The following is a 22,243-nucleotide window of genomic DNA, read 5'->3' as shown; positions in this document are numbered from 1 at the left end:
AATGTCACTCCGGACTACGTGTAAGCACGCGGGAATGACGCATTGCCGTATCGGACTGTGCCACGTTGGGTAGCAGCGTTTCGTGCATGACGTGGCAGTGTGCAACAGGAACCAGGTGGAGGACGTCATGCGGTCGACAACCGAGTCATTGAATTGATGCAATCGTTGCTGCATGTGGACAGGAGATGGACTGCGAGGGAATTGGCGAACGAGGTAGGAACATCTCATGCCACAGTGTTGAATGTATTTCACAATGTCCTTGGGTACCAAAAAATTGCATCCTGGTGGGTACCGCACCACCTTACAGACGTTCAGAAATGGCTAAGATATGCCCTCGCAAGTGATCATTTGGCACGGTACAGATGAGAAGGTCGAGCGTTCCTGGACAGGATTATCGCACTTGACGAAACATGGGCACACGTATGAGCCAGAACTGAAGCGCCAATCAAATGAATGGCGCCACCCATCATCTCCCCGACTCAAGAAGCTGCGTCAGGAACCTGGGAATGTGAAGGTAATGCTGATAGTGGCATACGATGTACAGGGTGTCATTTTACGGCATGCAGTTCCTCCGAACCAGACCATCAATGCAGTGTACTACCGCAGGTTTCTGGAAGAATATCTTCGTCCTTCATTCCGCAGGAAACGACCCAACTTCATCTGGAATCCACCCACTGTTTTGCATGACAACGCCCATCGTCACAACGCAGGTGTTGTGAGGGACCTGTTTGCACGATGGGGGTGGGACGTTCTAGAGCACCCACCCTATTCACCGGACATGAGTCCATGTGACTTTCATCTGTTCCCTTTGATGAAACAACCACTGCGAGGGATGCGTTTCCGCAGCAGAGATGCCATACTTCGAGCTATAGGGCGCTCTCTTGCAGACATCAACAAAGAGGGCACCGCTGCTGGTATCCTGCGACTTCCCCACATTTAGCAGCAGATGCAACATGCTGCAGGGGATTACATTGAAGGCCTGTAGAAGTTTCATGATTTTCCAATAAAGGTTCGTGAATGATTTGTCTGTTGCCACTTTTTAATTTCCAGCCCTCGTAGTAAAGAAAATGCAAAATATAAGACATTCTTCAACGACTGGACTGGTAAGATCAAATCTGCAACAATCACAAGTCAGATAAGGAGGAGTAACAATGTCCTCCAGCAACGGGGAGTGAGAGTGGGGAAGTTTTCTTATTTTAGTTTGTAGTTCAGTTTGTGGAAGAAGGACAGACAGTTAACCTACCAGAAGCATTTCTTGAGCATTATATCCAGTGGCGTATTTAAGGGAGAGTTCCGGGGTTAAGCCCTCCCTTCGAAATTTTATTTACTATATTAAAGTAAATAAAATATCTTGGAGAACTTTCACATTTTCAAGTAGTAAATCCCCCTCCGAAATAAAATCGTAAATATGCCACTGATTATTTCCATTAAATATGTAATTCTAATTAAATTGGGTCTTATTTTTACGTCCTTTTTTCCAGTTTTTAGGTCCTTTTTTTAGACATTTTTATGTTTTTTTATAGATCCTTTTTAGGCAATTTTTAGGTCTTCAACTTCCGAGCCCTACTTATTATGATATATAAAACACGGATGGAATATCAAAATTTGAATGTATTTAATTAATTTACCTTACTTTAATTTCGAATTGTGCGATTATCCTCAAGTTCCATTAGTTTTATATGGATAACAACTTGCCAAGAATAGACCACCTACCATTATTACCGATATTGAGTTATCTATGCCAAAGTACGTGCAATATGCTAAAGTTTGTCCTGACAAAGTACACTTGTTCGGCGTTGAAAATGCTATCCGGTATAGTCTGCCTGGTTGCTATCCATATATCAAATTATGTACTCCAGTAAATAAATAAATAATTAAATAAAAATCAAGTTACATTAGAATTTAACCAGAATTTTAAAAAAAATCTGGCATTGACGATTTATCTTTTAGTGTTTCTTGAACCACGATTTCTGAAGAAAAGTAGAAGATATTTTCGCTTCTTACTTTAAAAAAAAGGCACTGACTTGCAACGATTGTAAAGCAGCCAGCCTACAAAATAATAAGAATTAAAGAATGAATCAAATAATAATAACAATATGACAAACTTTAATTTTATGATATACATCGTCTTTAAAACTATGTTTACGAAAGAAATGACGAGTTGCAAATGGACAAAATACAGCACGTTTGATGGAAATTTTAGATAGTGTCTGATTAACATGTAAAGGAATAATAAATTCCACTGTGTGCTTGCTTCTTACGTCCGGTTGGAATGTAGAGGTGGATGAAATCCCATTGTATTCTTTTCACCCATTGTTTATGTCAGGGACTTACTTCCTCTTTTCAAAGTATTTTAATTGGAAACAAGCTACTGTTGTCATGATACATCATGTGCGGTTTGTTCCTTCTGGGAAGCAAACTGACTCAACGCTTCTTCAACAATATTTAAACTGATTCCTTCTGGCACTTGAACGGCAGTCACACCTCGTCGAGATATATCTCGTATATTCCTCTTATCATCATCAAAGAATAACATCTCTTCATACGACAAACCAGAATTTTCACGGAACCTACAAGAAAATCATTATCAGGATTAGACAATGCTGTTACTTGTAAAGAGTATCTCAGTATAGACAAATTGAAATACAGTATGTGTATAAAAGAATGTCCGGGTTTCATTTTAAGTCTGTCAGATGAGATGTAGTGTTTATTCACGGCTATAATCAAAGAGTAAAGATGAGAATTATAGTTGTTTGAATGCATGTGAATTGTATCTCTGTCTTTACGCTTGAAAGTGCAAGTAGCAAAGATGTAGTTCAACTTGTGTTCCGTACAAAATTTAATTGTGATTTCCGAAGTGACAGTATCATGCGTCGATAATATAAGTTTTGAATATCAAATATCTGTAAAAGGAAAAGAGAACATGACGATCACGTGTGTCTGAATAAAATGATTAATATGTCATGGAGTTCATCTACCATAGTTCTAATAAAATCTGTTAAAAGGCCAACCGCGAACTAGTAATGGCGGTGGTTGACGGTGTGGAAGATTTTTAAAAGTCGGTTACATAAGCATCCATATCGTTTACAGATTACAGGTTTTGAAGCCTACCGACAATACTAAGCGCGCCAACTTCGCAACCAATATATTGCAGCATGAAGATGGCTACTTTCTTCATTGCACTGTTTTCAGTGATGAATCAATATTTAACCTTAATGGACCTTTAACACATATAATGTCCGTATCCGCGGATCAGAACATCCCTATATGTTCTTATAATACGAAGGATATATCCTAAAATTAAATGTTTTTGTGCAATATCCCGATGGCAGGATTACGAGTCATTCTTTTTCGCTAGGAGCACGGTGGCTCAGCGGTACAGCACTTACCTCTGATGCGAAGGGTCCCTGGTTCGATCGCCGGTCAAGGAAGTTTATGGTGGGCAACATCGTGTCCGTCGGTTTTCTCGGGGTACCCCCGTTTCCTCCCACATTCTCAATCTATCAATTCTTTCATCATTCACTTGCTTAAATCATCCATCTTCCTTAGCCTAACGGGCATAATCGTGGGTCGTTAAACTGAAAGAAAGATTTTTCACTAAGGCAAGGGTGACAGACGTTGCTTATCTGTAATTCCTGCAACTGTGACTGTTTCCTCAATTGCAAGCTGAACCAGAGAATAGTATTTGGCAACAGAATGGTGCCCTTTATCACTGGTATAACTTTACACGTGAGTGGTTGAATGATGAGACGAACAAGGGCGACTAGCGCGCATGCGCGGAACGCCGATCGCAGTGCAGCACCGGCGGAATGCGAAACAGTACTTTCTTTCCGGATACGCCTCGTATTTTGATCAATAGAAGCGAACGAAGTTTTTTCTTACGATTTATTTAAAATATTCAGCTAAATACTGAATTATAATACAGACGGAAATCAATAACTATATCTATTATTTTTCTGGATTTACCATGTTATGTAAGCCTTCACTTATGAAAACACACTTCTACTTTAATTTAATTTTAAACAATTAATATTCTTAAAATGTACAAAAACACAGACATTAAACACTTACTCACACGTTAAATGCCTCCATAATGTTTAACTTGAAATTATTTCGAGAACTGCTTCTGCTCTCTTTTTCAGTAGTATTTAAAAGTATCAATGCAAATACAAAAACACAGATATTAAACACTTACTCACACGTTAAATGCCTCCATAATGTTTAACTTGAAATTATTTCGAGAACTGCTTCTGCTCTCTTTTTCAGTAGTATTTAAAAGTATCAATGCAAATACAAAAACACAGATATTAAACACTTACTCACACGTTAAATGCCTCCATAATGTTTAACTTGAAATTATTTCGAGAACTGCTTCTGCTCTCTTTTTCAGTAGTATTTAAAAGTATCAATGCAAATACAAAAACACAGACATTAAACACTTACTCACACGTTAAATGCCTCCATAATGTTTAACTTGAAATTATTTCGAGAACTGCTTCTGCTCTCTTTTTCAGTAGTATTTAAAAGTATCAATGCAAATACAAAAACACAGACATTAAACACTTACTCACACGTTAAATGCCTCCATAATGTTTAACTTGAAATTATTTCGAGAACTGCTTCTGCTCTCTTTTTCAGTAGTATTTAAAAGTATCAATGCAAATACAAAAACACAGACATTAAACACTTACTCACACGTTAAATGCCTCCATAATGTTTAACTTGAAATTATTTCGAGAACTGCTTCTGCTCTCTTTTTCAGTAGTATTTAAAAGTATCAATGCAAATACAAAAACACAGACATTAAACACTTACTCACACGTTAAATGCCTCCATAATGTTTAACTTGAAATTATTTCGAGAACTGCTTCTGCTCTCTTTTTCAGTAGTATTTAAAAGTATCAATGCAAATACAAAAACACAGACATTAAACACTTACTCACACGTTAAATGCCTCCATAATGTTTAACTTGAAATTATTTCGAGAACTGCTTCTGCTCTCTTTTTCAGTAGTATTTAAAAGTATCAATGCAAATACAAAAACACAGACATTAAACACTTACTCACACGTTAAATGCCTCCATAATGTTTAACTTGAAATTATTTCGAGAACTGCTTCTGCTCTCTTTTTCAGTAGTATTTAAAAGTATCAATGCAAGTACAGTTTTTAAAAATGAATATCGGGATTTTAAGGTTTTCTAGTGTTTATTACAATTATAAATCATCAATTATAATACATCAAATGAAAGAGCAACACAAACAGTTTTGTACTGTTTCCTCTGTCTGCCTTTAGAAAGCGCTAGTAGCAAAGATGGCGACTAGTGAGGAGTGCTGGGACCTATTTCAAATGAATGTATTTCAAATACCTATTTAAAATACCTTTTCAAAAACTATTTTGTATTTTATATTTGAAATAGGTTTAGTAGCATATTTTATTTCGCATAATATGCAAAATACAAAATAGGTCTGATCTTGGCAATAAAATATTACGCAGTTTACGAACCTGCACACAGTATACTAGAAACTAACAGTTATAAACATTACCTGGCGGCACCATTGTAGATTGCCTCCTGTTGTGGAACTTGCAGTTGAAATCCCCGAAATCATGCGAAGTTAAAAAAAAAAAAAAAAAATGTACAAGATGGAATTTTTATTTTGATACTTTAATGAAACTTCAAAACGTAAAAAATAAGTTAAATGATGCATGCCTTGCACTAGGAATTCCCACTTTTACAGATAAGTTGGAATTTCTCGACGAATATCAGAGCCGTAACTACGGGGAGGCGAGCGGGGTGATCACCCCGGGCGCTGATAGCAAGAGAAGAAAGGCAAAGTATTGGAAATGAGTAAACATGCGTCGCTCCGAACAAGCATTGGCGTCCTATTAAATCAATATTGTTGCCAGTTTGCAAAGAAATAGTTAAAAATTTTCTTGCTCCCAGCCCAAACATTCCAATTAAGACTGATAACAGATTTTTGCTCTTACTTAAAGAAAATTATTATATATAATTTGTTATATATATATATATATATATATATATATATTATATAATGACTATATGATATACACTACATGGTACCGAATAATGACTTACAGTATACGCAGGAGCGTTTCCAAAGTCAGAAACGGTAAAACTCTGAAATACATGTTCGGCGTTTTGATGGTGATGAGTGTCAGTCACGTTTTTCTACCCAATCGGGTTAATCACGGCGGTGAGAATAAAGATATGGAAATAAGAAGAGTGTAGATACACACACACAAGCTGCTGTTTGCACAAGAGTATTAACACTTTCAGCCCCATGTGTATCTTCTTGATACACAGTGAGGGTTTACTGATGGACCACGTGTATCAAATAGATACACATTGGCTGACAGTGTTCATAGCAAACTGTAGTCTGGTCCCGGGGTGAAATTTACTCAAACAGGGTTGGGGCTGAAAGTGTTAAAAATGAAGATAAACAAGGGGAATAATAACATTTTCGAAGTTCAATCAGTTGTAGAATAAAGGTTGAAGGGGTCAGAACTTAACCTAACGAATTTCGTCTTTTTCAAAGACTGATCACTATCATTTTTTTTTTTTTTTCATTTCATTGACATCAAATGCTTCCAATTTAAAAATATGAATTTATTGGGATCATTTCACCATCAACTACTTGTATTGCCAGAATACTTTTTGTGCGCACGTATCTAATTGTGATATTTTTACGTAGAAAACATATACACACATTATATATATATATATACAGTGGCGGATCCAAGGGGGGCTAGGGAGCTATAGCCCCCCTTGACGCTCTATACACTGGATAAAATGGGCTTAAATCCTGCTTTACAGTGGATAAAACGGCAAAATATGGGTTAGCCCCTCCCTTGGTCATATCCTGGATCCGCCACTGTATATATATATAGAATATGGGATAGAGGTGTTAGTGTATTTTTAAAGTGTTAATTAAATTAATAATAAGTAATCTTAAATGCGGAACTTCCATTCATTAAAAAAATAAGTAATTTCTATAATTAATAAGTAGCCAAAGTTTCGGATTTTAAATACAAACATTAAACATATTCTTCACCTTTTATCGGTCAATATTGAGAAATTCACAAAGAAGGCTTCTTCTGAATTTCCTTTACATTTCACGAAATATTTTTTACCGTAAAAGAATCGAAATTAAAATATTACTTGTGACGTCACATGCAGAATAAAATTGCAAAAGGTTACAATTCTTACTGAAAGTTAATACTGTCACTCATTTCGAACATTTTAAAAGCACATAGTTTCTAACGTATTGAAATTTCATTTCTTATCGATAGTGTGAAACGTTGTAAAAGTTATAAATTTTCATAACTGTTCTCCAAGTGGATTTGTAGTACACCAGAGGATACAACCAGAGGTAGTTTTGTCAAGTTTAACAAACAGTCCAAAATAAGCCTCTTGAAAACAAGTCTTATTTATAAAAGAATACATTAATGATCGCTTTTAACTGTTGCAATGGTCTGTCCAAGAAGCTTCATAAACATTCACTGTAGTGTAACAACAAAAGCTGTTTCTCTTATATGTAATAAAAAAAGGGGGGGGGAGGAAAGGAAAAGCTTGGTGAGTGTAGAGAGGCGCCGAATTCCACTTTGCCCCGGGCGCTAAAATATCTAGCTACGGCTCTGACGAATACTTAAAGCCCATCTCTATGAAGTCCATCTTACAAGGACTTGATCGACTCCAATCGTTTGACTCTTTCTTTTATGATGAGCTCATCCCAAAACTTATTCGCATGAAGAAAGTTCTGGAAAAACTGGAACTACGTTCATTAAAGTACTGTAATCCGCTAGTGAAGGCATTGTTAAAGGGCATGGACAAAAGATTCCATGAATATTTAACCTTGGGGTCATCAGTAAATGATGTTATCCTTGCTTCTATCACTCATTCGTTTTTTAAACTTAGATGGGTTTTCAAGAAAAACAGATCATCTGTGAAAGATGCATTTATGGAAGAAATTAGCCATGAAGATTCAACTGACAAGATTGTACCATCAAATGAGAAAGCAGATGATCTTAACGATGAACAATATTATTTGTTCGAATTGGACACCAGCAATCACGAGAAAAATATCTGTGTGTCCTTCAATGCTTCTCAGTTGTAATGTCTCCAGTACCTTCAGGATTCAGATACTTCACTGTGTGTACTGAAGAAGTACCGTTTTGTTCTTAAATCATTTTAAAAGTTTAATACATGTGTGCCGAGTTCAGCAGCTGTTGAGTGACTTTTCTCATTTGAGGTCTCATTATGAGACCCCACAGAATGAGCATGAGGGACAAAATGTTCGAGAAACAATTGTTGCTGAAAGCGAATAAGCATTTCCTTAAATGAAAGAAATGTCTATTAATGGAAGTGTTTGATGTTGGTTAGTGCAAAGAAAATGATTGTGTTTGATGTCTAAACTATTATATGAACCTAGTCAATACAAATATTTTGCAGACTGTATAAGATTAGTGATACCTATTTTGTATTTTGCAAATGTATTTGAAATACGCATTTTGTATTTTGTATTTTAAGTACACTTCTGAAAACTATTTTGTATTTTAAATACATTTTGTGATACTATTTTGTATTTCAAACAGGTTTGTTTACCTATTTTGCCCAGCACTGCTAATGAGCAAAAAGCTTTTTTGTGTTTTAAATTTTGCAAAGACTGAATCTGTAGTTACAATACAAGTGCTTTCCGTATTAAGTTCTATTACAATCCACCAAGTGATAATAGCATCCATAGATGGTATCATCAATTTGAAAACACCGGCTGTCTATTCAAAGGGAAGAGTACGGGACGACCAAGACTGACTGAAGAACGTGTTGAACGAGTGAGAGGGTCTTTCACGCGTAGCCCCAAGAAATCAATTCGGAAGGCTAGTCGTGAATTAGCAATTCCAGTGACGTCTATGTGGAGAAGTTTAAAGAGATTGAGGAATTTAAGAAAGAGGACTGAAGCAGTTGTTGCAACGATTACTCGGAACACACTGATCAAGGTTTGGGAAGAACTCGCCTATCGACTCGATTTATGCTGTATGACGAATGGTGCTCACATTGAACACTTGTAGCAAAAACTGTTTAAGTTTCTCTTTCATCCGATGTATTATTTATAATTGTACGATTAAACGTAACACATATTACAAAGCCTCAAAATCCCGATATTCATTTTGAAACACCCTGCATTAAGGAATTGACATTTTTACATCCGGATGTTGTATTTGTTAGACAGCTTTACTTCTTGAACGACCAATTTCAAAATTATGACTGAAGATTTAGTTCATTGTTAGAAAAAAAAAATTAGATCAGAATGTAAAAATGTTAACTCCTTGATAATTGTCTTCATCTTTTCTAAATATGACTGAAGAAAAGAGAATAAGCAACCCTTGGAATACAAAGACTTCTAACGCTGAGTATCACCCATCTTAATAAAATATGTCAGATGCAGTTTTGTTACAACTAACATTATTTATATCACACTGTTGCCTTACTTTTCAAAATGAGCTACTTTAGAGCCGGGATATATTTCCTTGTATTGGAAGTATTTACTGAATCCAAAAAGATCCAGGAGTTGACTAGCTCCTTCTGTATGTTCGATTCTGGAAGCCACTCCTAAAGTATAACCTTCGCCTTGAAGCTTTTCTAAGACATCCGGAACTTCTGGATAATGCTTTATTTTCTTACCAGCACTATCCATAATATCCCCGTTCCTATGGAAAAAAAAAGAAGTACTGTAAATGCCAATATGCAGCCCTAGAAGTCTCAAGTTATTTTAGGCACATGGTAATCCAAAGTAAGTAACATTACTCGGATCCACAGAAACCACTCGGATCCACAGTTTGTTCTACTATAAAAAAAACTGCAATCCTGCAAAACTGTAACCATATATATATATATATATATATATTTCATTTAATTCGAAGCACTAGTAAAAAATCTGCTTTGATGAACTAGTATATGACAACATGCGAGTTATAATAAAGCCACTACGATCACTGAAGCATGAAGCCTCAAGTATCCGCAATATAGAATCTCCTTGAACTTACTATAACAATTAAACATATTGCTAAGAACCTCGTTGCAATGCTTTAAAAAGAGAGAGAGAGAACACCGAAAATTCAGATTGTTTTTCTAAATTTTCATGAAACAATTTCTTCAAAAATTTCCGATGCGTTTTAGAGACGTAACACGACAATTCAAATTAAGAAACTGAAGTTAGGAACATATTTGAAGTTCTACAGCGTCACCACTTATGCTTGTAGACAGATTACCTTTTGTTCTGCTAACACAACTTATGACATCTGGTCCAAAATAACTTTTTGTGAAACACTTGAGCAGTTAGGCAAGTGATATCATTTGTTTCCAGTTCTTAAGTTTATTTTGTTTTTACAGTGTTTAGGACAATGTTTGATTGAAAATATTAGGAGGAAAGAAGTTAAGAGTTTCAAAGATATCCTCCGTATCTTAGAATTCCAAACGCTAACAAAACTACTTACAGTAGAGTCCCGAAATCTCGGCTTAATGTGGACCAAAGGGTGGTCGAGTTTGTGAAAATGCCGGGTTATGAGTAGAGACACGATTTTTTGGTGACACGCGAATACGCGCAATGTATCAGTTTTGTTCAAAAACGTTGTGAACCTAAAATATATACTTTTTCACCGTTTGTTAGGCCATATAATGCTCACAATTAAACGCGAAATTCTGTCGAATTAGCGAAATTTGCAACAAGTCCCGATATTCCACGAAATTTACTCAAAAGTGATAATTTTTCAACGCAATATGATGAAAATTCTCATTTTTGAGAAAACAGACCACAATGATTTTTTTAAATTTTACATGCGGTATCTACGGGTGAAGTGAATAGTGTGGAAAGAGTGTTGCGCGGTATGTTAAATCAGCATTCAGAAATCGCTGGGAAGTGTCTCCAACTAATGTACACTCCTGTCCAAAATTATTGCCGCATGTCTATAAATATGTTGTCGTAGGAATATAATTTGATAACGAATTTGCCCCGTATTTCTTACATTTTTAGTATGTGTATAATCGGCAAAGAAACGTACGTGGCAAATTTCATGTCAAAAGAGCAGTAAATAAGAACAATAAAACGAAAATAAAACTTTGTTGTCTATTTAGCAACATTTTGTTTCACTCATACTAATTTTCGTATTTATAATTCTTTCGCTATGAAATTTACCAGAAAATATTCATTTCCCGATTATACACATAGTATCAGTATTAAAAGTATCCTACAAAAGCATTATCAAATTATGTCTTACAAGAAGACAGTTATAGATATGCGACAATTATTTGGGACTTAAGTGTACATATCAGTTTCGAATGTTGATGTGGAAAGGGCTCTCTCTTCTTACAATGACATACTTACCGACAAAAGAACAAATTTAACATCAGAAAACATTGAAACAATGCTTAAGTGTTATTTGCATAAGTAAACTTTGACTACTGAAGTTATTTTTTTCTATTAATGTTCTCTCTCTGTTTTTTTTTTTTTTTTTTTTTTTTTAAATGATACTTTTATTCAATGAGGATGCTTACTGTCATTTTTTAAAAACTCAAATACTGTTTGATATAGTCATGTATAAGCTCATATCATGGTGATTGATGAGTTGAAATTAAGGTGAAATAAAAGGTAACTAATTATAATTGCCACGGAAAATAGTGTTCTTACATTGAATTTTTATTTACCACAAAATCGTGTCTCTAGTTATGAATGTTCCCTCAGAAAATACAGTTCTGTACTTATATGTATTGGATGCTTGATAATACGACAGAGAATAAACTGCCCAATTATTCTTAAACAAAGGAACAGTACGTACTTTATGAAGGCATAGAACCTTTACTATACATGAAAATGAAAGGTAATGAATACGCACTGTACAGTAATTTACTTGATAAGACAATGACCTTGAACGGGTCTGCGCGCGAGGTTTATTCGCTCTGCTAGGGTGTGGCCAAGTTATTCTGACTGCAGGGTTATCGAGTGTAGAGTTTTAGGGACTCTACTATAATTACAAAAAGGATATATAAACTTAACATTTTTACTTCGGTCAAGACATTTCAAGGGGGATATGGTGGCTCAGTGGTAGAGCGCTTACCTCTGGCGCGTAGGATCCCTGGTACGATTCCCGTCGAAGTAAGTTTGTGGTGGACAACACCGTGTCTGTGGGTTTTCTCGAGTTACTCCCGTTTTCCCCCCACACGCATTCTCATTCCACCAATTATTCCATCATCATTCACTTGTCTTACTGAAGACGTTACCAGACAGAAACGAAATATTCAATTAAAGTAATAAACACAAAGGCACAAGGTAAGTCACTTTTCTTATGAATATGTGTTTTATAGATAGAATTAACTGAGTTCGGACTTTTTAGGATCTGTTATATGTTCTTTAGTCCTCATGACAATGTTTTCCATTTTGTTTTTCTTAGATAAATCAGTTCGCATATTACCAAAAACAAGATTTTCTCTATATAATCATTTTATGATTCGTAAGTGATTTTCCCGTACTTTTTGACAATACTAGCATAAGTAAGAGATCATATATCACAGTACTGCGAGCGGTGACAATATTTAGCAAAAAATATAAGCAAAAGGCTAGTATTCACCACAAGAAACCAAAGTATTATTCTAGGAAGCGCTTTCGGAAAGCTCTATTCCACCTTCAGCCTAGACACAGTTGGAGGATTTTAAAACATGGGGAAGAAATATGGATAGGTAAAAAATAGTTAAAAGGATTTTAAAAATGCGAAGCACAAATGTTTTCGTCGGAAATGAATTAATATTAATGTCCACTCACTTGTCAGTGTTCAGAGCTCCTTCGTTTCTAAGCAATTAGAGTACGCGCCTTTGGCATGCGAGATCTGGGTTCGATTCCCGGCGGAAGCTCATGTGGTTCGGATTTTATGTTAATCCGTAGGTGTTAATCCCGTCTCATATAGCCTCGCTGCTGAAAAGGACGTTAAACTCAAAATTAACTCAACTCATTGTCACTATTTCTTTATTATTTTCCAGGCGGCAATAATAACCAAACAAAAAAATTAAAGAAGCCTGTTACATTCATAATGAGAAACCTACACTCAATTTAGATAAAGGAAACAATAATGTGATTTGCTCCAGTCTTAAACTACTTATTTCCGCCATCTGGAAGGTAATAAAAAACAGTGAACAACAGTGAACAGTGATACCTGAGTGGTCATTAATATTAATTCATTGCCGACAAGAAGATTTGTGCGTCGCATTTTTAAAATCCTTTTAACCATTTTGTACCTATCCACATTTCTACTCCATGTTTTAATATCCTCCTCGAACTGTGTCTAGGCTGAAGATGGAATAGAGTTTTCCAAAAGCGCTTCCTAGAACAACACTTGGTGTTTTGCGGTGAGTACTAGCCTAATGCTTGTATTTCTTACCAAGAGATCATATATTCTGAAAAATTTCTTAAGATGACTAGAATTAACAGTAACACTGCAATGTTAATCTACCAACTTCCATGTTGTCTGTATTTGAATTCTCTTCTTAAGATGTCTAACGAATTTATCTAAGTTTTATTATTATTAAGTTGAAATTAAGGAAAAATTTTGCAATTTTCTAATAAAAATAATAATTAAAAAAAAAAAAAAAAGAATATTAGTGTACCTTAACACTGAACTGCGATCAAATTTATACTTACTCATCTTTGTGAAATGGTGGTTTGGTATGTTTGTCGACTCGAAACGGCCAAAGCGTTAAATCTACGAGAAAAAAAAAAAAAAAGATAATTAAAACAAAACTGATTTTAATATGATATAAATGAAGTACAAAAGAAAAAAAAAACTGTTATCTGCTTTAAGTTAAAATGATATGCTCTTGTGTGTATTTTTCATGCAAGAGGATTATCTCAACCATCTTAAGAGTCTATTTTCTACACTACTGCTAATAAATATTATTAAATACATATATATTGATATAGTCCCTTCAATCTACAAGAAAAAAATCTTGATTACGTTACATCACATGAAAACCTGATTACTAATAGGAGGGTACGTCAAAAATTATTCGCAAAGTAGCTACAACTTTCCTCTGTCCTCGCATATTTTACTGTTATGTTGTTATTGTCATGTCATGAAATTTTGATCCTAATTCCTCCATTTGTCTTCCTTTTGTTTCAGATAGATCATGGCCGCTCCATTAGAAGTTTGTACCAAAGAAAAACAACGAGCAGTAAACGTGACATGGTTCTGTTAGACAAATGAGTGACTATTAATGAAGTGGCACATCGTCTGGAAATTAGTCATGGTTCTGCGTAGGAAATCATCCACAACAGACTTGGGTTTCATAAAGTCACTCGTCCGGCTTCTTCCTCATGCGTAACAATTCTGCGACCATTTTTGAAATTTCCAAGCCATTCGTAGACACTCTGTTGCGGCAAGACACTGTTCCCGTATTGTGCCGAAAGTCTTTGGTGGATTGAGGCCCCTGATACACCTTCCGACCACAAAAACTGGATCACTGCTTGTTATTTCTCTTTGGTGCAAACTTTCTAACTGAGCGGCCATGATTTATCTGCAACAAAAGGAAGACAAACGGAGGAATTAGGATCAAACTTTCATAGCATGACCACAACAGCATAACAATAAAATGAACGAGGACAGAGATCAGTATGAAGAATATAAGGAAAGTTATAGCTACATTGAGGATAAATTTTGATTTACCCTCGTACTTATTATCATAGATAATCATATTTTACTGAGTTAATCTTTTTTTCTTACGATTATCCTACAATTTTAACATTAATCTTACTTACAATTCATATTAATCCACAATCTGAGTATCATTTGTTCCTAGCGACATTTATTTATCTATAATTTCTTGATTATCTCTGAATCCCAAAGACTACGTGTTTGGCAACTGCTACCTAACTCGGCATGTGTTTTATTTACAAAAACATTCCCTTGTCAACCAGACCAAGATAATACTCACCTAGATCAAACACGATCAATTTAGGCTTATGCTTCATATTAGGAGCATTAAATAGTGATTGAAGCTCATATTAGGTCACTATCGATTACCGACGATTTATAAGAACATCATAAGGAGTACTGAAAAGAGATAGATGACATAATTTAATTACTCACTGAAAATTTCATAATTGTCGTTTTTAACTTCTCTACTTGGATCAACTTTTAAGAAAATGTCAACTTGAGCCTACTCTACAAATAAAGATATATTCATTTTAAACTTCGAGACTACGCTCTGTATAAGTATGGGAAATCTGTAGAGTGGCTGTGTCCGTCTGTTAGAAAAGAAAAAGTGATCTTTTGAAACAGATTCAGCGTCCAAAAAATACGTTTCATCTTCTTCCTTAACTGTCTTCCCAAATCAATATTTCAGGCTTCCAACGTTGATTAGTATAACGCAGAAACGGTAATAGATACTGAACAGTGCCTTCTTGGAATCGTTTCAGCGTTTCAAGAATCGATTCCCTTATTTCCACTGTTATTGTTACTAAAACTGGAACTGGCATACATTCACTATTACTTCCGGTTTCAATATTGTAACATTTGGTAGAGTAACGATACCGAGTTTTTTCCCTCACCTTTTATTATAAAAGATGTTTATACAATTTGTGTACAAAATTATAAAAAAGTATTTTTCTATTTCTCTCTAAAAGTTCTTTACAATTAAACCTGCCCGCTGCAGCAGGTAGTACCTCTTGATCATTGCAGATCAGAGGTAGAGTAAAAGAAGTCATTCCCGCCCGTTGCAGTTTGGAGAGGAGGAAGTAACTCTTACCGTTTGCAGCTCAAAGATAGGGTTAGAGGGGTCTCTACTGCCCGTTGCAGCGCAGAGATAAGTAGGGAATAACCAGTTAACAACTGATGTTTTCTACCTCGAAGTATCTGTTTGTATAGCCGGTCTTCGGAAGCAGAGCCTGTGAAGGAGTCGAAGAGAGTTTCTTCTTGTTCTATCGATGGTGATGGCATCCATCGTCTACTTGCTGGTACTTTTGCACTAGTATGAGGAAACACTGCAATATTGATATTTATAGATCAAACACGGTAGGAGATAGTAAGAAATGGCTTTTTATATGGGTTCTACGTCTTGAGAATAAGTTTAATCTTGACTTCTATTCCAATCAGCCTACGACTTCTAGTTTTAACGCTGATTGCCATAGTGATAAAATTGTACTACATAGCGAGAAGTAGTATGTAACTTCACAGCGCTGACACATCCAGCTGTAACGAGAATGTTTCACTACTAACATTCTATAGGTGGGTGATTAGGTGCGGAGCCGACAACAGTAACGCATTTCCCTTCTTACGTGTAAGTTTGGATTACATAAGCATAACTTTTCTAACTGTATGTTACGTTTGCTTAGCTTTTGTATTTGTGGTTTAGGTTAGTTTCGGTTATTTAGAATTAGCTTCACCTTACTTCACTTCCAACATACTATAGACATTTCTCGGAGTTAAAAAAAAAAAGTACAGTATAAGTAATAGGATATTCATGACGTCCATAGTATGGCTTACATAACCATACGTTTTATAACTATAGGCTACATTAACTAACTATTCGGGAATGCAGTTTAATTTAGTGTTCATTATTTACGTTTAGCTTTTCTTCCCTTTCAATATAAACACATTCATTCCTCAGACCTCAATGGATGTCCAGTCAACGAATATTGGAATATCTCTGAGACGTCCATTTTTACCAGTGGAAATCCTCATCTGCATTGGGATTCCTGGCGGAAATTTATTGGTTCTTTGTGGAACAATCAAAGGATGGAGACACACATAGTGTTCCATGAAAGACACATTTCATTGCAATGATAAAGTAAATGTGGACCATGACTTGTTTGCATGCAACTTTGGTTTTATGTGCTTCCAGTCTTGTATTGTAGTGTTTATTTTCGTCCTTTTCTCATACATTTAGCACTGTATCGTAAAACTCATCTAATTTGTAATTTATAGAAAGAAAGCAAAAATAAATAGGAACGAGTAAAAGGAAATAATCGGAGAAAAACTCAACTATTCCAAATTAAGTTTCATTGCATAGAAACAATTACTTTTCTTACTTCATTAAATCGGCCTTCAACATTAGCCGGGAATCAGACATGCAGACAGAGCATAAGATTGAAAAAATTCAACGAAACTGCAAACCTAAGATGGAAACGCATTGAAGAGACCGTTCTCATCGCCACGAAATCAATTTGCTGAGATATGGACGCTTCATCGCTCGAAGAACGCGATACGAAACTACAAATAAGACCAACGATTTGTAAAATGATGACTTCTGCCTCCAAAACTCAATCGCGCAAGATCTCCGTGTGCGAGCTCATCCTCTTTTGCTTAATTTAATCATCGAAAGACAAATTTAATATGAGGAAGAAGATGTCCAATACGTAAAAAGACGGTTTTACAATTCTTTGGATACTTCAGAGTATTTAGAAGATACCCTCGACATCCTCGCAAAAAGACGGAAGTCACCGGAAACGTCGCCCTCACAGAAGAGAAGGGAAAAGACGATTGCTAGCCGCCTATGATGCTGGGACCCCAACTCCTCATTGGTCACCGCTCAAGATTGAACTTCTAGCAATTTTGATGTCCAATGAATTAGAGAACTTTCCATTCATCTTTATGGACTAAACAAGTGCCACCGAACAACTTCTACAAACTGTGTAGTAGTGAAGTGTTTGTGTGAGTGTTGGTGCCGATTACGACGAACTGGAATGGAAAACTTTACGTCCGTAAGTAGTAAGCATTCATTGACATAAATCTGGATCTATTGCAGTTTCTTTACAAATGCCTATAACTCTGCTCTCCCGTCTGAATGTCAGTTTTGAAGCTAAGTGTTGTTTTCAGTCCGACACTAATCAAAATTTTCCTAGAAACTAAATTCCAAATTAGATTCATTTTAGAGAACAAAGGTACTCGCATTGAGCCTCACACACTACCTTTGCTATTAATGAATGTTTCCTTTTGCTTAAAATTTTCTCCACGAAATTTGTGTACCCTTTATTTACTCTCATAATCTCCTTCGTAGAATAAACATGAGGATACGTTCTAGATTTGTAGGTATGGAAACCTCATCTGGAAAAGAGCTTCTAGTGTGCGCTGTGTCTCTGAGCCCAGGTAAGCCTCAGTAGCATAGGCACACAACGGTATTGCAATGCATCTGAAGTGAACACTTCGATTATAGATAGCTACAAAACTAAAAGAACCAATAATACTGTAAATTACATACATTAGGCTAAATATTACACCTTACGTTTTGCATGATACCATTATTAAAAATGAGCTCCTTCGTGGCTAAGCAGTTAGCGTACATGCCTTTGACGTAGGAGACCTAGGTTCGATTTCCGGCGGGAGCTCATGCGGTTCAGATCCCACATTAATCAATGAGTCGCGTCTCATATAGCCTAGCTGCTGAAAGGGACGTTAAACTCAAAATGAACTCAACTCATTATAATTAAAAAGGCATTACTACTGTATTGATGCTGTAAGCGGCACTGTATGTGGAGGCGGATAGACTATTTCGGAGAGAGAGGTACAGTTGTTATGATGTAGTGGCGCAAAAGGCAGTATGAAAATGGTTCGTGTATGTCAAGGCTGTGATATATCGTGTGTTACTTACATAGAACTGTTCAAGAATAACGAGCGACAGTTGTTGAAATTTTGTGAAAGACACGGTATACTGAATAGGCGAAAGATATGTGGGAAATGAATTGAAAATACAGAAAAGGGAGAGAACGTATTATTTTATCAGCGTTACGGAAGAAGGAAGAGCATTTTGAGGGCTAATTAGCTGATTACTTGTTTAAGGAAAGGAGACCCCAAGAAACTGTTGTTCACGATTTTCTTCTAGAAATAGCAAAAGTTTACAAGCCTCGGTTCTGAAGGTAAGTGACTTTTATTTACAAATGAAGCGTTGTTAGTATGAAACAATTACAAGTGCTATTGAAATATGTATGATTGCCAAAACCCACATGTTTTCAGTACCCTTGCTTACGCGTATACCCATCAGCTACGCCCTGTTCTGACTCGGTTAGATAATATTCGTGCTGTTACTGGTCACCTAGCACAAGTTGGTTTCTGTTTTTTCACTGTAGTTTTTATGCCCCTATCCTAGTGTAAGGTAATATAACCTAAGTTAATGTAATCCAACGAAATATAACCGAATACAATACGTTTTGGTACTTTTTTCTCGATTTTAAAACTGGTCCACCGATACAGCAGTTAACCCATTAAAAATAAAGATAGAGTGAGTAATTATTACCGTACTTGCAGTGCACATAGGAATCCATATATATTTATCTAATGCTAAAAAAAAGTAATGGAACTGGCTTATTTTAACAGATCATGTAAAATCTTAATGCAGTTACCAACTTATGTATATATTCCTCTATCGAGTAAAATAAGTGTTGTAATAAATATTGCTCGACTTCTTTTATTGAGATTAGCAACAGAATCATGTTTTTATTTCTTGGTCTAAATAAAGCTGTCCGACAGATAAGGCATCTATTAACATGAAAAACAATATGTTTTCACTGTACTCACTTATGCGCATACTCACCATTGCCAACGCGCATGCTACCTACGGACGCACCATCGCTCACGCCTACCAGTTTCTCCCTTATTCTGTTAGGTACCATTTATGTTTCTCAATAACTATCTACTATATGTTTGTTTGTTTTAAGATTTATAGTTTTTATAGATGTTCAGACGCTGTATTTATACGTAAATTGTAATAATAATAATAATAATGTTTAAACAATTACTTCTCGTGGCTGACTTGAACTTTATCTAAGCTAAGTGGGGTAGTGTCATATCGCCTAGCGCAAATATTTCAGAGGACAATAAAAAGTAAATGACCGAAAGAATTATAATTTTTCAAGAATTATCTCAAGTGGTGTACCTAAACTTGAACTGTATGGCCAGAGCGCCTAATATGACCTTACTACGGGCCTTCGTTAGTCTCCACAATTAAGGTTATTTCTCTCCCTAATTACTCCTCCTACAGGAATGACTTTGATTATTTTTTGTTTAGTCTGTTGCTTAGATTTCATATCATTCTGTTATTTTTTCTCTATTGTATTTCTGAGACGCTAACCCCAGAAATTAATCCATAAACGATAAGTGCTTGTTGTATCCTTGTACTCATTTGTACTTCAGAGAAGATTGCGTCAGCCAAGGCTTTTAATGAATGTATAAAATTTAAATTATTGGCATATATTTCGTTGAAAACCGTAAGCTTTTCAAAATGAAAATAACTACTTGTGAATATGTTAGGTTAGCTTAGGTTTGGTTTCTTTCACTTTGTTATTAGCTATATTTGCCCCGACAGGGCTTATCGGAATTTAACCCAAATGCGCCTATGTTTAGCAGAAGGGGTCCAGCTCTTTTCTCTAAAAAAATGTTACTATTTTGGTAATTTCTGTTCACATTCGGTTAGTTTAGGGTAGAGTTGGTTAGTTTAAGTTAGGTTAGGCTAGTTTAGGTTACGTTAGGTTAGTTTAGTTTACGTTATATTAGTGTAGGAGTCCCGCATAATTTTCCAAAAAATGATAGAATTTCGCTTATTTCTACTAATATTACGTTAGTTTAGGTTAGTTCAGGTTAGCTTACGTTAGTTTATGTTAGGTTAGGTTAGGTTGGTTATGTTATGTTACGTCTAAGTACTTGCATCACTCATTTCTCCTGTAAATTTTGTGTTTTTTACGTGCTCTTGGACCCCTTGTACTAAACATCCCCCCCCAAATGATTACTTGCAGCACTTCCCTTTTACCACCTTCATGCCGTTATACACTTAATAATAATAACCCGTTATACACTTAAATTACAACATTGATTTAATAATAATAATAATAATAATAATAATTTTATTGTCCTTGAACCAATTATGGCAATAGACAACGTCAAAATATACATCAAAATTACAATGTTAACTTTCACATTTAATTTGCGTAAAGTATTCATCTAATGAATAAAACGGTCTTTCTATTAGCCAATTATATAATTTATGCTTAAACACATTCATGGGACTTGAAGATAATTCACTTGGCAACCCATTATACAATTTTATGCCTATTACATCATAGTTGTTCTTCGACTTATTGAGTCTCCTATATGGTACATCTATGAGTTTATTGTACCTTGTATTGTACGAATGCAAGTTGTATCTGCATTGTAATTCAGGTAGTCTGTTTTTCACGAACAAAATAGCTGTATATATATACAAATTTATCACAGTTAATATTCTCAAATTTCTAAATAAAGGTTTACAATGCGCTGTTTGATGTGAATTTGTCATAATTCTAATTACTTTTTTCTGTATTAATAGGATATCATTGATACGTGAAGCATTTCCCCAAAAGAGTATACCGTATGAGACAATACTTTGAAAGAATGCAAAATATGCAGTTCTTACGTAACCATCCGACACATAATGTTTCAGTCTTTTCAAAAGGTAGACAACTCTAGATAATTTACTAGCTATATACTGAATATGTGGTTCCCATGATAACCTACTATCGACATAAATACCCAGAAATTTTACACTATTTGTTATGTCAATATTTGGAACTTCTCTCAAGCTGAATAACATGTGTTGTGTTTTACTTCTATTGAGATGAAAACAATTAGCTTCAAACCACTTACTTGCTTCAGTTAGAACGCTATTTGCCAAATGTACAAGGTTATCTACTTCGTGGTTTATGTTCACAAAAGTGGAGTCATCAGCATATAATATTGATTGAGCTTGTACACAACTTGGTAAATCATTGATCATTATGGTAAACAACAGTGGACCAAGCACCGACCCTTGAGGAACGCCACACTTTAGACTTTTCATTTGAGACTGTATACCGTTTGTAAAGACAACTTGCTTTCGGTCTTCCAAATATGTTTGAATTAAGGTCAGTCCAGTGCCATTTATACCGTAACTAGTTAATTTATTCAAGAGTAGACTGTGGTCTACGCAGTCAAAAGCTTTATGTCGTACAGTTCGTTGTAACAACCCTTGTACTGCACAATCCTACCAAACATAAAGATAAATTCGTCAAGCAGTACTCACCATTAGGAATAGTTATATATTATATGATAATTAATTGACTAGCGAGTTGAAGAATAACACGAATGTTTTAAAAACAATATTAAAATTCTCCCCTCCCACCTTTCCAATACAGTATAACGCAGTAATACCTTCAATTGTCACAATTAGATGCAAGGCAGATC

General features: G+C 35.4%; 2 protein-coding genes across 3 annotated transcripts in view; one reads left to right on the top strand and one right to left on the bottom strand.

Moving 5' to 3' along the window:
- Positions 1-2,083: 2,083 nt before the first annotated feature.
- LOC145663888 (magnesium-dependent phosphatase 1-like) lies at positions 2,084-22,225 on the bottom strand. 2 transcript variants are annotated; one of them, XM_081730041.1, is made up of 5 exons: positions 22,083-22,225; positions 14,991-15,109; positions 13,702-13,762; positions 9,506-9,724; positions 2,084-2,570 (listed from the first exon to the last, which is right to left on the bottom strand). In XM_081730041.1, exons 2-5 carry the CDS (start codon positions 15,025-15,027, stop codon positions 2,378-2,380), a joined length of 510 nt encoding a protein of 169 aa, XP_081586167.1. In that variant the 5' UTR covers positions 15,028-15,109; positions 22,083-22,225; the 3' UTR covers positions 2,084-2,377. The 2 variants fall into 2 exon arrangements, with proteins under 2 accessions (XP_081586167.1, XP_081586168.1); XM_081730042.1 differs by lacking the exon at positions 22,083-22,225 and adding an exon at positions 21,668-21,902.
- The window catches only part of LOC145663887 (transmembrane protein 192), a 51,008-nt gene continuing 50,670 nt past the window's right edge, over positions 21,906-22,243 (top strand). The window contains exon 1 of the mRNA XM_081730040.1: positions 21,906-21,924. The gene's annotated coding sequence lies outside the window, so the exon portion shown is untranslated. The remainder of the gene's footprint in view (positions 21,925-22,243) is intronic.

The sequence above is a fragment of the Thermobia domestica genome, chromosome 11 (genome assembly GCF_964235325.1).
Source record: "Thermobia domestica chromosome 11, izTheDome1.hap1.1, whole genome shotgun sequence".
Lineage (NCBI taxonomy): Eukaryota > Metazoa > Arthropoda > Insecta > Zygentoma > Lepismatidae > Thermobia > Thermobia domestica.
Note: the sequence above shows the minus strand (reverse complement) of the source record. Positions and strands in the feature narration are given on the sequence as shown.